At 39.6% G+C, this 17,094-nt stretch overlaps 1 protein-coding gene across 1 annotated transcript in view; it reads left to right on the forward strand.

Moving 5' to 3' along the window:
* KIAA1549L (KIAA1549 like) overlaps positions 1-17,094 on the forward strand; it is a 242,499-nt gene that overhangs the window by 81,986 nt on the left and 143,419 nt on the right. Inside the window, exons 2-3 of the mRNA XM_054972418.1 lie at positions 10,010-10,336; positions 13,235-13,831. Coding sequence (XP_054828393.1) covers positions 10,010-10,336; positions 13,235-13,831 — 924 coding nt within the window. The remainder of the gene's footprint in view (positions 1-10,009; positions 10,337-13,234; positions 13,832-17,094) is intronic.

Raw genomic sequence — 17,094 nt, forward strand, 5'->3', positions numbered from 1 at the left:
GGAGCTTTCCTCAGCTTCACTGTGGATTCTCCATGGCTGCTAATAATTTGTTCCCCTCCCTCAGTGTTCATGTGTTCTTGCTCTGCTTGGCCAATCAGCATTGATTAATAATTTTTATTTATATAGTGTTTTAAATACAGATTTTGTTTTTGTAATTCTCTTCTTACTTTTCCCTTGCACAACTCTTTTACTCTCATTTCCAGATGGGAATGTAAGTTTGCTCAAGGTAACTTCTCCCTAATCACTCACTGGGTTCACAGCTGAATTGGAATTTGAAGTCAAGTTTAAATCCAACACTTCATACTGGCTTTGAAAAGAATATGTACACTTACCTTTCATATCTGCTGATATCTATTGAATTTAGTTAAAACAATAGTTAATATTTATTGACAGTTTTATATTTCATACTTCAGTTGTGACAAATGCTCTGTTTCCCATTGGAGTTACTAATTTTTAAATCTCATTTGTTCCAGCAGAGCTGACAGTTTTTTTATAGCTATTTCTAGAAATGGCAAATTGATTAGTAGGAATTAACTAAAGTTCATTTTGGAAGCTGCAAAGGGAGAAAATTTCATTTAACAAAGGTTAAGAAAATATTAGATTTAAGAAGCCATTGGCGAATGTGATTAATGTTATTTGTAAACAGCCTGGGAGCAATAGCTAGGACAGAAAATATAGCTCAGAAAAGAGAAATCCTGAAAAATGTTTGCAGCTTAGAGAAAAAAAACCCAACATGCTGGGAACTGAATGCTTCAATTCTTCTGCCCCACCTGTTTGACAAAGTTGAGTCACAGTGCTTGCATCAAAGACGTATACTTAGAAGGTAAAGATGCTATTCTAAACAGCAGATTCCTCTGCAATTAGATGAGCCCTTATTGACCTAAAATAAGTAGAACGAATCTCTCTTCAACTTTTATTCATTTGATATATTTCCTAATGATGGAACATCTGCGTTCTGAATATAACTCTCATTTATGCAGATGATGCAGCTGTATTTGCTAGTGGGAGAATCATTTCCTTGACAACTAGTGAGGGCATTTATTTGGCTTATCTTATTTTTTTTGTCTTCAGGGTTTTGGTTCCTGCCCTTCCATGCAGCTATTAAATGGTGTTAAAGTATCTTGAACTGCCTTGCTTGTGTAATTTCATCTTCATTTTTGAAGCCTCAGTAAAGTATTGCATCTACTATCACTAAGGGCTGTTTCATAATCGCTTCTGTAAGCAATAGTTAAGTAGTCTGTTACATTGTTTATTTTACGTATCACCTCCCTTTGTAATTCAATGTCCTCTATTTTTGTAGCCCCCTTTCTTTGTTATAGTTTGTCATGCCTTAGACAAGTTTTCATTTGCACTTTTTTTCCTGTTCTGTAATCCTAGTCCTACTACATTGTTTATTGGAAGTCTTCGCTGTCTGATTGAATTGCTTTTCATAGTTGTAATTTGTTTTGAGTGTCTGTCAGGAAGGTGGGCCATAAATGAAGTTCACCAGAGTAGCACCAAACCAGATCCAGTATATTGGGATTCCTCCAAGTTTTATGATTCCAATGGCTTAACAGTTCCTAAATACAGACAAGCAGTTATGCTTGTAAGACTAAATGCACTACCTTCTGCAATCTCTGAAGGCTGCATTCTGAGTATACCTTTCTCAAACAGATATTGTGGCTGTGGTCTGGATGTTATTGAATTTGTAACCCATGTTATATTTCAAAGTCCATGGTACAACAAGGCGAGATAGAAATGGATCAAACCCCTGACATTACACTGTATAGATTTTTACTCTAGATATTTTAGTCCCTAAATTGCTAACAGACTCAAGAGTGGAAAATTTTCTCATTTTAGCCAATTTTTTAGTTCAGGCCATGGGAATTTGGGCAACTTATAAGAAATCGCCCTTTTTGTAGTTTATGAACTAACTTTCTCTGGCCTGAATTCTTCCTTTCTTCCTCATATTCTCAGTTACTACTCAGTTATAGTCAGAAGAGTAGAATAAGAAATAAAAAATAGGCCAGATCCAGACCTGTTTAAGTTCAACATGGTTGCTCATATCATGTTCCTTCCTGGATCTGCTGAAAATCCATGCATTTGATGGTTATAAATTACCTTTGTGGCAATTTTTCTGCAAAGTCTAATAATGTACGCTTTGAAAAATCACATTCTTCAAATATATCATTAGCAAATTAATACATATTATACAGACTTGATCCGATTTATTTGATTAATAATGTTAACAAATGTTAATTAAATGCAAACAGCCTATATAGGAGGGCTGAACTGAATTGAAGCCGTCTATTTGGAAACAAACTATGCTTGTATTTCCAGGTACTTAGCTGGCCACCTAGGTTAGCTACTATGATAGCTATTAGGCTGAAGGATGCTTGCCTACTTTCAGCCTAGGATCTAACATGGGGAAGGAAATTGGTATTGTGTGTGTGGGGGTGTATCATATCTCTGATGAGCTCAGTTTCTTGCACTGTGATCCTTGAAACTGTTAGAGGATCTGCCCTGTTCATGTTTTTTTGGGAGTTTTTTGGTGTAGCTATTTGGTATCAGAAAGAAAAGCAGATCCATAGAACCAAATTAACCAGATCCAAATATCCAAGGGCTTTTTAAGCCGCAGAATTCACTAACTCACTAACAACTTAAAACAGTGGTTCCCATCCTTTTGGAGTTTAACATCAAAAATTGATGCTCCACATAATACTAGCTGTACTATTAGTGTCCTTTGATGGAATGAGTGTGTAAATTGCTGTAATAGTCAACTTATGATGACCCTGTAGGGTTTTCAAGGCAAGAGACAAACAGAGGTGGTCCCTGGTGTGGCAATCCTGGCCTTCCTTGATGGTCTCCCATCTAAATACTAGTCAGGACCAACCCTGCTTAACTTCCATGATTTGACAAGATCAGGCTAGCCTGGGCCGTCCAGTTCAGGGCATTGAGGCAATACTTAATGACAAAAAAATACTATGAATTTAGTAACATTAAAATGGATTTGTATTTTATTAATCACAACAGCATCTACATACATTTGAAAAATAAAACATATATGTGCAAGACATTATTCAGTTTACATACAGTATATTTGCTTATTTATTATACTGAGTCATTTTATGAGATGGCTAGTTTATTTTGCAGTTTTCAGATGCTGTAAGTCTGGTTGAAGGGTAGATAGTACAAACTAATAACTTGACACAGTATAAGAAAGTTTCATGTATTTGTATATAGTTTTGTGTTACTGGTGTCAGAAGAGAGAAGTGCTAAACTGGTTAGAAATGTCTTCGCCACTCTGCTGCAGAATAAACTCCCTTTTAGATTGTGGAAAGGTGGGTCTCCCAAAGTTGAATTGAACTGTCGGGGCAACTGCATTTATAAAATGGGACCTACTCAAGTCCAAACAAGATCTTGCAAACATCCCCTACCCGACTGTAAGCTTTTTCGGACTTTGCCAACTGCTTTAAACAATTTGGCAAAGGATTTGCCCAGATCGCCCTCCCGCTAGTAGACTTGTTCAAGGCAAACAAGAGGGAGGAGCAAATAATTAACTCCACAAGCAAGCTTAGCTGGGACCATGAATGCCAAGCAACATTCGAGAAAGGGAAAGACTTTAGAGTTACCTCTAAACGGGTCCTACAACATTCAATGGAAGGCCATGAGTATAATCGGACTGCACGGGAAAAGGAAACTTTTATTATTAAAATAGCCCTCACTAAAGGGGCTGGAGGGAGCATTCCGTGAGTTTGAAGTGTGGACTAACCAGGAGAATCAAGAAATTCCAGTCCTCAGGAATGGAGGCAGATGTTAATGAAAGGTTACATATCTTTGTCAGGAGATCCACAAGTTCACTTTTGAGTTCTTTCAGAACTCTTGGATGTATGCCATCCAGACCTGGTGATTTGTTAGTTTTTAAATTATTTATCAGTCGTAGGACCTCCTCTCTCGTCACCTCAATCTGTCTCAGGTCTTTCAACACTCCTCCCGAAATCAGTGGTTCTGGAGTGGGCAAGCACGTCTCATCTTCTAAAGTGAAGACAGAGGTAAAAAATGCATTTAGCTTCTCTGCCATTTCCCTATCATCCTTCAGTAATCCTTTTATGCTTTGATCATCCAGGGGCCCCACTGCCTCCCTGGCTGGTTTCCTGCTTCTAATATATTTGAAGAAATGTTTATTGTTGATCATTATGTTTTTTGCAATGTGTTCCTCATAATCCCTTTTTGCCTGCCTGATCACAGATTTGCATTTTCTTTGCCACAGCCTGTGTTCCCTTTTATATACCTCACTCTGACTAGCTTCCCACCTTTTAAAGGAAACCTTTTTACCTTTTATAGCTTTCTTTACTTTGTTTGTTAACCATGCAGGCCTTTTTTAATACCTATTTGTGCCTTTCCTAATCTGCAGTATATATTTTATCTGAGCTTCTAGGATTGTAGTTTTAAATAGTTTTCAAGCTTCCCCAAGGGTTTTGACCCTTTTGACCTTTCCTTTCAGTTTCTTCTTCACATGCCCCCTCAGAGAAGTTACCCCTATTAAAGTTAAAAGTGGTTATGTTGGTCTTTTTGGGCAACTCCCTATTTATGCAAATACTGAACTCAATAACATTATGGTCACTGTTCCCAAGCGGTGCAACCACTTTTACATCTCTCACTAGATCTTGGGCATTATTTAGGACCAAGTCCAGGATCGCCCCTCCCCTGGTAGGTTCTGCAACCATCTGCTCCATAGCACAGTCGTTGAGAGTGTCTAGAAACTCAGTCTCTTTCTCCCAACTTGATCACATGTTGACCCAATCAATGTGTGGGTAATTGAAATCACCTATTACTACACAGTTATTTTGTCTAGTCGCTATCCTTATTTCTTTCATCATGTTATAATCCTCCTCTATCTTTTGATCCAGTGGCCGATAACAAACTCCTAGAGTTAAGTTTCCTTTGGGGCCCACTATTTTAATCCATAGCATTTCCAGAAGTGAATCTAATTCTCTTACCTTCTCAATCTTACTGGACTGTATACCCTCTCTGACATACAGAGCCACCCCACCTCCAACCCTTCCCTCCCTATCCTTATGATATAATTCATATCCAGGAATTGCTGTATCCCAGTGATTTTCCTCATCCCACCAAGTTTCTGTAATGGCCACAATGTCTATGTTTTCCCCCAACACTAAGCATTCCAACTCTCCGATTTTACCTCGTACACTTTTAGCATTCGTATATAACCTTCCTTGCCCACAGTCCATGTCTCTGATGTAGTGGCTCATTCTGCCAAAGACCGCACCCTGGCCTGTGTGCTCAGCTGGGTGTGGAGGGGCTGGGCGGAAGGCTCCATGGCCAAGGAGTTCCAGTTATTCAGCGTCTGGCAGCACGAACTCTCACTACATAAGGGCTGCCTTTTGTGGGGGGACTGAGTCATTATTCCACCCAAGCTATGGCAGCAAGTGCTTGAAGCACTACATGTCGGCCACCCAGGCATCATGTAAATGAAGGCACTCACCCGCAGCTACATATGGTGGCCTGGCATGGACAAGGAGATCAAAGAGTGGGTCCGTACCTGTCAGCCATATCAGGAGTCTCATCCGTCTTTGGCCCTAGCTCCAGTAGACCCATGGGAGCTGGCGAGGGCACCATGGTCCCAACTCCATGTAGACTTTGCTGGACCGTTCCAAGGACAGACTTTTCTAATAGTAGTGGACTCATTCTCAGAGTGGCTGGAGGTAATTCCTGTGTCAGCCATGTCCACTGTTGTCGTCATTAGGGCACTCTGTTGCCTGTTCACAATACATGGTCTCCCAGACACTATTATATCCAACAATGGGGCACAGTTCACGGTGGTGAGCTTCTGGCAGTTCCTGGATGACCACATTATCCATCACGACATGTCTGCTCCATTCCACCCCTTGACCAATGGGCAAGTAGAGTAGATGGTGATAACAACAAAAGACAGCCTCCACCGGATCACACAGAGAGACCGGCAGACACGATTGGCTGCTTTCCTGCTAAAGCAGTGTGTCACGCCCCACTCCACCACTGGCCACAGCCCAGTGGAGCTTCTTATGTACCGAAAGCTCACTACCATGCTCGATAGGCTACATCCTGTCCTGTCACTGGAGGAACCACAGCTGCCCAAGGAAAAGGTGAGTGTGTTTCAGCTGGGAGACTTGGTCTACACCCACAACTACGGCGAGGGCCCAGTGTGGGTGCCAGCCTCCGTGGAAGAAGCGACCGGATTGGTGTGCTACAGTCGTAGCAACTGATGGCCAAAGGCTGCATTGCCATATAGACCAGCTCCGACGCAGATGGTCAGAGAATTCAGCGGCACCTGAGGATATTCCTGCAGCCAGCGCTCCAGAACTCGCAGATGAACTCGCACATGACATGGAAGAGGCAGCTGTTCAGCCGGTTCAAGACCCACCAATGCCTCAGTGTTTGGAGGCAGACGTCACTGCAGAAAGTTGCCCGGAACAGAGTCCAGCCGCAGTACCAGTACCATCACAGCCAGCAGCTTCGGACTCTTCCTCAACCACAGAAGGTCCACCCCGCCACCTAAAAAAACTATATTTGTTATTGGGTTCAACCCTGACTTAGGAGGGAAGGGTGTAATGTATGGGGAGCTTCGAGCAGAGAGAGGCTCCTGACGGCTACACTAGGATTGGCTGGGTTTGCGGAACCAACCAATCAGGACTCTCCAATGAACTAAAGTATCAACAAATCAGGGCTCTGGGTGCTGGGGTGTTCCTATTGGTTGTTATAAAGTTGGGGTGTGTGGTTTGATGCTTGGAATGTGTAGATAGTTGTGGCTTGCCACATGTTCTTTTCAGTTGGTGTTCTTTCTCAATAAAGAGCTATGTTGAAATCACTTCAGTTACTAACCCACTACATAATAGTGGACATTGCTGGAAATGTCAGCATGCGGATGCAACATTTTACTACGTGTGGTGGACTTGCAAGGAAATATGAAAATACTGGATAAAGATATATGAAGAGATACAAAAGATTCTTAAACTCAGATTTGAATTAAATTCAAAAAGTATGCTCTTAAATATCTTACCAGTTAATGTTAGAAAAGAACAAGGAGACCTCTTCTGTTACATGGTGACGGTAGCAAGAGTATTATTTGCAACAAAATGGAAAACAGATACCTGTCCTGATGTGCCAGAGTGGAGAGATAAAATTTATGAATATGCATCAATGGCCAGGCTAACTACTTATCTACATAATAGACCGATAGCTGAATTTTGGGAAAAATGGAAAGACCTCTTTGATTACTTAGAAATGAATTGATTTAGAAGTTTGCATAATTAAAACTTGCTAAGAAGAGGGAAGGAGGGAAGGAGAGGGAAGGAGAATTCATGCTTAGGGACGTTAAATATATAATGTTTTTGTTTTATGAATGTCAATGAAAGCTTAACTATACTGCTTGTTTAACCCCCAAACTATTCTATGTGCTGTTTTTATATGTATTGTTTATATATGATTGTATAAGTCTCAAATTAATTTCTAATCTAGTACCTGTATAATCTTTTATTATGCACTTCTTATTTTCCTATTTTTTTGTCTTTTGAATAAAATGATAAAATTAAAAAAAATAATGGTGGGACTCTAATCTGGGGAGCTGGATTTGATTCCTCACTCCTCCACTTGAAGCTAGCTGGGTGACCTTGGATTAGTAACAGCTCTCTCAGCCCCAACCACCGCACAAGGTGATTGTTGTGGGGATAATAATATCACGCTTTGTAAACCGCTCTGAGTGGGTGTTAAGTTGTCCTGAAGGGTGGTATATACATCGAATGTGGTTATTGTTGTTGTTATTGTTGTTGTTGTTGTGGAGCAGAACCTCTTTATTATTTCTGTCCTAATGCTAAGAGAAAAAGTGTGGAGTATCTATGGCACCTGCTTACTGTAACATGCACCTTATTGCCAAGGGGCTTTCACAGAGTGGACAAGTGTATGTGGCTCTTGTACAATGCTTTTGATATACTGGACTGTCAGGTACTCTGTAAAGCATGATCTTAATGTTTAGGCATAACATAAATCATGTTAGAATCCTTCATTTTAATGCAAAAGTATGTGTGTGAGCAATAATATATTGGGAATTCTGAGAGCAACATATTGCAAGTAGAGAGCCATTGTGCTGTCACTTTCTAAAATGTCACTGTATGTGTATGTGCACGCATATATGATGAGATAATTTTAATTTTCATCTTATCTGCTCTCTTTCAATCTTCACTCTCTTTTTCTAATTTAGTCCCTCTTTTTTTCTTGCTTGCATGTAATTGTGCACATAATTAATGCTGTCAAGATAAACACCTACAGCTGCTCCATGGAGGAATCCAGCCAATGCTTATTCTATTCCTTTGCTGTCGGGTTTGCCAAGTTACTGATGCTTAGTTGTCAGCATCCGTTTCCTTTGTATTGCTGCTACTAACCCCAGACTTCTTACTTAATATGTTGACACAGTAAAACAGATAGTAACATTGGAAGTTTTGTCAAGCACAGCAGTGTTAAGCAAACTCAGGCCCTTTAAATGTATATGAACAATAGCAATAATTGAAATCACAGGGCTTGTCCTATTGTTAAACAGTAAGAGGAGCATCCCATACTTGAGTGCAGTTTATCCTTACTATCATATATTTTTAACTTCCTTTTATCATATGTTTCAGCATTTGTTTACTCATTGGTATCATTTCAGCAGATAAAGTGTAGACGTTTTGTGCAGAAGTTTGTGGATTGTTGTTGTTAGGTCCCTGAGAAGCTATTCATCCTGAGATGGAAACATGTTTCTTTTTATCTGTTTGTCTAGCCTGTATGTATTGGTTTCCAGTTGTCTTATCTATGTACTTCTGGCCATGTTTGAAATGCTGATTAAAGGATAGGAAACTGCATTTTTCTGTATCTGTTTCCACCCACAGCTCCCTCATACAATCTTCCCATTTTAATCCCTTGAGGCCTGTAAGAATCCCTCTTTGAGAAATCCTGCCCTGTTATTTCCTTTTCTTTTCCTTTCAAGTTCCTTTTAGCCAATGATCTTGAGCAGGGAATAAAGCTAAAACCAATGATCTTGAGCAGGGAATAGGGAGACTTTATTTCTTTAAGGAAAATATGGTTGAGAGATACTTGGCCATGGCCAACGTCGCTCTTGGGTCTCTGTCTACCAGCAGATAGGGAACTATATTATTTTTTTTAATACAGTAGGAGGTAATTAGTTAAAATAGGGGTAATCCATAATTCATGATAAAAGTTATAATGAGGACATTCCAACATCATATGGGACAGGGTGTCAACTTTTTTCAAATCACATTGGCAGCGTCTGTCCAAATAAGGCAAATACAGTATCTCATACATAGGACTGCTGAGGGGCTGTGTTCAGGAATGCGCACATGAATGCTCTACAGTAGCAAGGAGCTGTTAGATATTTAGTATAGGCTGGAATGGTTGGAGGTGGAAGGATGCCAAAGAACTGGGTGGAACATACTCTCAGAGCTCGTATAACTGAGCTGGAGTAATCTAGGTCTTTTATGCATTTCTTGATAGTTAGTATAGATTCACTTTTCCAAAGTCTCAATATATTGTCCTTTGCTATGCCCAGGCTAGATAGTCTATTTCTTGCATCCAATGAGAGTAGAATTGATCTTGGTTTAGATCATAAAGCAAACCATCCTTCTTTGTGGAGAAAAAGACTTTTAGCCTATGTTTGAATGCATGCAGCCATTCTTTGGCTTCAATAGAGCCCTGGCCCAATTCTAATCTTAGAGCTATCCCAGCTATACGTTTTGGGGTTCCTGTAATGTGTTGCAGAAAGTGGCAAAGTGGGTGATTTCATTTACTTGAAGAATCCATATTGAAGCTCCATAAAGGAGCTGCAGAATGATTTTCATATATGTGTAAACACCCTGAGATATATTTGCCTTCCTTGGAAAAGAAAAAGCGTTCAATCACTAACACAGAAGGTTTGATTGCCCTGTTATTTGAATATGGTATCTTTTGGAAAATAATTAAATACAAATATATTATTTTTCAGGTACCGAACAACAGGAGATAAATGTTACTCCTTCTTCAGAGTCCTTTACCAACTGGAGAGCTATATTATCACCAACATGGCCTTCGAGAGAACTTGAGTCTTCCTCAGTGGGTGACATTTCAATGAGGCAAGCTTTGGAGAATGCAAATCTGCTTCAGATAATAAAAAGTACACTGGCAGGGACACGGATGAGAACTGTTGATCAAACTAGATTTTTGCCAAGTTTGTATCAAGGCAGTGGTAACAGTGCCTCCCAGGAACCTTCTGAGTTATCAGCTGAATCATCAATGAGGTCTCAAGATGCTGATGAAATGACTATTGTATCAGGTTTGCCTCAAATGAATGTGTTTTCTGCATTGTCCACATCACCACCAGTGACGTGTTCAAGTACTACTGTGTCATCTCAGATAATACCATATGCAACATCTTCCATTTCAAAAGAAACCACAACAGGATCAGACATACTCTTAACCTTTTCATCATCATCCTCTTTGCCATTGGTAACAGAATCATCTCATAATGTTACTGTTTCTGAATTAAATGTGCCACCCATTAAAACGCCTGCATCCAAAGATAAAGAAAATTCAATCAACCTAAAATCAGATAATTTTTATTTTTATAAGAGTGTAGATAATCTAACAAGCACAACAAAATATTCATTAACCAGAAAGGGTAGCAGAGACTTCTCAACTGCCACATCTTCTAATAATAACTTTGGATTTATTAGAGGGCATACCACCATACTTGCAGGGAGACAGATATACCCAGGGAATAGAACACTGCACTCTCCTTTGCATGCAATAATATCCAATCAGACTTCTTTATTATCTGCAAAGAGAATGCCATTGAATTCTAGCAAAAAGAAATCTATCTCTAGGTTGATACAGAATGCAACCCCTCTAACAATGTTCAGCAGTAAGCCTTTTGATGTAATGATACCTTATAAAGAAAATAGCAATAATATAACTACATTGTTCCTAGTTCTTAACAGCAGGACAGCAATTCCTTTGATTTCCACATCCGTTCATCATACCACGAGTATTCCTTCTGGACTGATGAAAATTACTTCTGATTTGTCTTCAATATCAGAGTCTACTAAAGAGATATCTTTACTGTCAGCTTCTGAAAGTCCAGTGGGACTTTCACGTTGGAAGAAAAATGTGTCTTCCCCAACAGTGCCAACTATAGTTGTTTCAGAGGCAATAACTAGAAACACTGGAATAGCTCAAGCACCAGCATCCACAAGCATACCAGTCTTCTATTCACCAGATAAAGTCACTTCCCTGATAATGGTAAGAAACTGGACTTTTAATACAGCAGCACATGGTACCATTTCAGCACCGCATAATTATGAATTCAGTTCAAAGATTTATTTAACACATCCTTATATCACAGAATCAACCAACTGGTCTTCCTCAAAAGATGCTTCTGATATCACTTATGAAACCAGTGTACCCACACCTCCCACATCTTCTGAACCTATACTGCGATCTCGTAATTATTCTTTAGGAAGATCTTTACATCGTCGGTCCTACACAGAAGGTAGCACTGCCAAAATATTCACAAATGTTACTGCTGATAATATCCTTCCTTATCAGTCACCAGGGACGCAGATTACAAGCTACATGCTAGAAATTCCTGCAAGCAGTAGGCAAACACCATGGCAAACAAAGATGAAGAGAATTTTGTCACTGGAAAATACCAACTCCACTGCATTGCCAATACCTTTGCCAACTTCCATTACAGGCCTTTCACAATCTGATTCTATCTCCATGTTTACATCTGATGATAATTTTAGAAATTTTCAGCTAACAGCGTCTATTGTACAAAATGCATCAGTTAACTTAACGAAAGAGGAGAGAAAGACCACTATGATGCCACACACAAAATATGCATCTCAGCCACCTTTTAATAAATCTGATATTAAAATGGATAAAACTTCACTTATGGGTGATATATCCTCTTGGACCACTGTTTCATTTAAAGGCATACGTGTTTTGCCATCATCTTCTCCAGCAAGAAACTCTTTAAGAAGCTCAGTGCCAGCTTCTGTGGAAATTTCCAGTTCTGTTGTAAAAGACACCTTAAATACTTCAAGGATAGGAAAGATGTTTAAAACCACAGCTTTAGCCTCAAAGTGGGACACTGTAAATCAGCAGTCTTCAGCTGCTATTACTATGTCTGTAGGAAATAGAACAACTCAAATTTCCCAAACCACAGAGGATCATGCAAATCCTACTGCTTTCATAGTGGCATATTCTGATGTTTCAGATCTGCAGCAGCATACAGATTCTTTAAATAAACATACGTCTTCAAATTCTCAAATACTGCTGGTTAATACATCGGTAGCAGATATTCAGAATGTTTCAGCTTTTACTGGAACAAAGTCTAAAGATTTTATGGAATTTAATGCATACTCATTTCCTGTTGGGGCACCTTTTGATCAGTATGCATCCCTTACTCAGAACCAAGACAACTTCTCACAGAACATAGAGGTACCATCCCTGCAGTCAAACAAGGAAACCAACACACGTAGAAATGTTCTGGAATATTTTACTATTAGGAATTTGAATTTCACTTCAGACTTAGAAAAAACATCCACTCATGTAACTAAAGATTTAATGACAAATAACATAAGGCTTTCTACTAGTATGGGTACATTTTTGCCAATGTTGCCAACATCTTCTCACTCACTTCGCTCTCTGTCTTATACCAACGCCCACGCTATGCTGAAGATTCAAACAACTAATTCAGAAAACCTCATTCCACCAATAAATACCTTCTATACAACACTGGCTTCAGAATTAATTGCTAAAATAACTGTTGCAGGAAATAATGAAATTAATTCTGTAAGTGGGCCAAAATCAACAGTCCATCCTGTCCAAGAACCTGAACAGCAAAGCTCAACTCCATTATTAAAAGTCACTGAAGAATATACAACTTCAAGAAACCCAGCACAGTTTACAGATAGCACTGCTTTTGAAACAGATAATCACTTGAGTAAAGAACGAACAACATATAATAGAGGAGGCTGGTATGCAAAAGTTACAAAAAGCATGTTAAATACAATTGAATTGCCTAATGAAACCACTAAGATCACTCCATTGCAAACACATACCGCCAACACTTTTCAGTCAGGCATCATAACCTCTTTCCATGCATCACCAATACAACTAAATTCTCCTTTGTTGCCAACAACCAACTTTACCCATTCTGTCATTACAGTGTTACCGTCTGTGTCTCCTGGTGTAATACCATCTGTAGCAACTTCAGAAGCAGCATCAGTTACAGGAAAATCAGCTCCAACATCACCAATGCTGACTTCATCCTTGTTCTCACTGAGTTCTGAAAATTCGCCATCTGTGATGGCATTAAACACATTAATATCAACACTAGTAAAAAATAACACTGCCACAAAAATGGCACCAACTTTAAGCCCAGTAATGACACATGCAGCCTTTCCGGTTGTATCAAGAGGCAAGTCTACAACACCTGTGCACACCACTAGTTCATTTCCAATTACAAAAACTAGTACAGTTTCAGCTCCCACGACACATGTACCAAGACATACTGAAACAACAATACTTGACACCAAGAAACCTACAAATTCAGACATCACTAAAACAACTGCATACCCACTGACAATTACAGCAGCTTTGACATCTATTACAGCATCAGCGAAAACAACTAGACTTCTCCCTACACCTGCTGAAAAATCATCTGTTGCTGTTACTACACCAGCGTCAACTGCAACTTTTGCTAATGTGACAACAGTTCTTCCTTTGGAATGCCAGCTTTCCAGAAACCTTCTAGTTAAGACAGGTATGAACATACAGGGGGAGGAGTTTGTGTCAAACTGAATGCATTTGGTCTAAATTGTTGCTTTCAAAAGTACAAACAAAATAAGGTAGATTACTTAAAAAAAATAGCTGAATAATATAAATTAAATGATGACGGAATCTCACAGAGAGCTGTTGTTCTAGTGTTTGCAGATTTCAATAAAAGTTGATAGTCATGGGCTTAGATCCATTCCTAACCTTCTTTTACACTAGCAGAAGACTCTTCTGCCCATGGAAGAGGGAGACAGTTTTTGGCAATTCCCTCCTTTGCATTTCAGCCTCCTTTGCTTCACCCTTATGTTATTGCTGGGAGTCTGCTGACCCAGGGGCACAATTCCAGGATGCATCGTAGGTTGTAGTAGTAGGAGAAATCATAGAATCACATGGTTGGAAGAGATCTCTAAGGTCATCTATTCTAACCCCCTGTATAATGCAGGAAATTCACAACTACCCCCCCCCCGACTGCCCCAGTGACCCTTTCTCCATGCCCAGAAGATGGCAAAACACCTCCAGGATTCCTAGCCGAACTGGTCTGTGGAAAATTGCTACCTGACCCCCAGGGTGGTGATTGGCATTACCCTGGGCATGTAAGAAAGCCACGAGAACTAAGCACTGATGTAACCCATTTGGCCCTCTTCCTCATGATCTGCCCAAGTTCACAGAATCAGCATTGCTGTCAGATGGCCATCTAGCCTCTGCTTAAAAACCTCCAAAGAAGGAGAACCCACCACCTCCCAAGGAAGCCTGTTCCACTGAGGGACTGCTCTGTCAGGAAGTTCTTCCTAATGTTTAGCTGAAAACTCTTTTGATTTAATTTCAAGCCATTGGTTCTGTTCCGACCTTCTGGGGCAGCAGAAAACAACTCTATGCCATGCTCAATATGACAGCCCTTCAAGTACTTGAATATGGTTATCATGTCACCTCTCAGTTGTCTCCTCTCCAGGCTAAACATTCAACCTTTCCTCATAGGACTTGGTCTCCAGACCCCTCACCATCTTCGTTGCCCTCCTCTGGACGTGTTCCAGTTTGTCTATATCCTTAAATTGTAGTGCTCAAAACTGAACACAATACTCTAAGTGAGGTCTAATCAGAGCAGAGCGATACCATCACTTCTCATTATCTGGATACTATGCTTCTGTTGATACAGACCAAAATCGCATTTGCCTTTTTAGCTGCCATATAACACTGCTGACTCATGTTCCGTGTACGGTCTAGACCCCTAGCCCCTTTTAGCACATACTACTGCCAAGACAAGTCTTCCCCATCCTATAATTATGCATTTGATTTTTCCTTTCTAAATGCAGAACTTTGCATTTATCTCTGTAGAAATTCATTTTATTTGTTTTAGCCTAGTTTTCCAGCCTGTCAAGTTCATCTTGTATCCTTACTCCGTCTTTGACCGTATTTGCTACCCCTCACAATTTAGTATCATTTGCACATTTAATAAGCATTCCCTCTATTACTTTATCCAAATCATTTATAAAAATATTGAACAGAACAGGTCCAAGGATTGATCCCTGAGGAACTCCACTTGTCACTCTTCTCGTCTTTGGGTGAGATCTGTCAACCAGTTACAGATCCACCTAATAATAATAGAATCCAAACAATATTTTACCAACTTGTCGACAAAAATATTATGTGGAACCTTTATCAAAAACCTTACTGAAATCGAGATAAACTATATCTACAGCATTCCCCTGATCCAGCAAGGTAGTAATTTTCTCAAAAAAGGAGATAAGGTTAGTCTGACATGACTTGTTCTTGATAAACCCATGCTGGCTCTTAGTAATCACAGCCTTCCTTTCTAAATGCTCAAGGACTGACTGATTATTTGTTCTAAGACTTTTCCAGGTATAGATGCCAAGCTGACAGCTCGGTAGTTACCTGGATCCTCCTTTCCCCCTTTCTTGAATATAGGGACATTTGCCCGCCTCCAATCTTCTGGCACCTCACCTGATCTCCAAAAATTCTAAAAAATAATGGACAGAGGCTCAGAAATTACATCTGTGAGGTTATTTTAATACCCTTGGCTTTAATTCATCTGGCCCTGAGGACCTCGTTCCATTTAAATAAACTAGGTATTTACATATTACCTCTATGCTGATCCTAGGCTGTAGCTCCCTTCCCCCATCATGTGTTCTATTCTTGCCATGTTGAGCACTATTTCTCTTGCAAGAGAAGACTGAAGAAAAATTGGAATTGAGCAGTTCTGCCCTCTCTTTATCACCTGTTACAATTTCACTTCCCTGTCCCTGCAACTGGCCTACCAGGCCCTTGCTCTTTTTCATACTTTGAACATAAGCGAAGAACCCCTTTTTGTTGTTTTTAGCATCTCTTGCTAGCCTAAGCTCATACTGAGATTTAGCTTTTCTAACACTCTCCCTACAAACATTGGTTATTTGTTTATATTCATCCTTGGTTATAAGGCCCTTCTTCCATTTCCTAAATAAGTCTTTTTTATTTCTCAATTCATTAGAAAGCTGTTTATGAAGCCACCGTGGCTTCTTTAAGCTCCTCCCATTTTTCCTTCTCATAGGAATTGTATGTGGTTGTGCTCTCAGTATTTCACTTTTAAGAAATTCCCACCCCTCTTGAACCCCCTTCTCCTTAAATATTTCTGACCATGTGATTCTACCCAGCATTGCTTTCAGTTTGTTAAAATTTACTTTCCTGAAGTCCAACCTATATGTTTGGCTACATACAGCTTTTCCCTCCTCCAAGACTGTAAATTCCAAAATTACATTGTCACTGCTACCTAGGGTGCCCACTACTTTCACCTCGTCAACCAGTTCTTCCTTGTTGGTGAGTATCAAGTCCAAGATAGCAGAACCCCTTGTTTCCCTTTCTATTTTCTGAAAAATTAAGTTGTTAGCAAGACAAGTCAGAAATTTATTTAACCTTTCATTTTTGGCAGAGTTAGACTTCCAACAGATATCCAGGTAATTGAAATCTCCCATGACCACTGTGTCCAGTCTCTTTTTGAACTTTGTAATTTATTCTAGGAGTTTCTCATCCAAGTCTTCTGCTTGACTTGTTGGTCTATAGCAGACCCCCACCATATTATCACTATTATTTCTTATTCCTTTTTATTTTTACCCAGAGATTCTCAACTGAATTTCCATGGTCAGATGCATGTATTTTCTCACAATTATATATATCCTTTACATATAATGCTACTCCTCCCCCTTCCTTACTTGTTTGTCTTTTTTGAACAAGTTGTATCCCTCATTCCTAGGATTCCAATTG

Source organism: Eublepharis macularius, chromosome 2 (genome assembly GCF_028583425.1).
Source record: "Eublepharis macularius isolate TG4126 chromosome 2, MPM_Emac_v1.0, whole genome shotgun sequence".
Taxonomy (NCBI): Eukaryota; Metazoa; Chordata; class Lepidosauria; order Squamata; family Eublepharidae; genus Eublepharis; species Eublepharis macularius.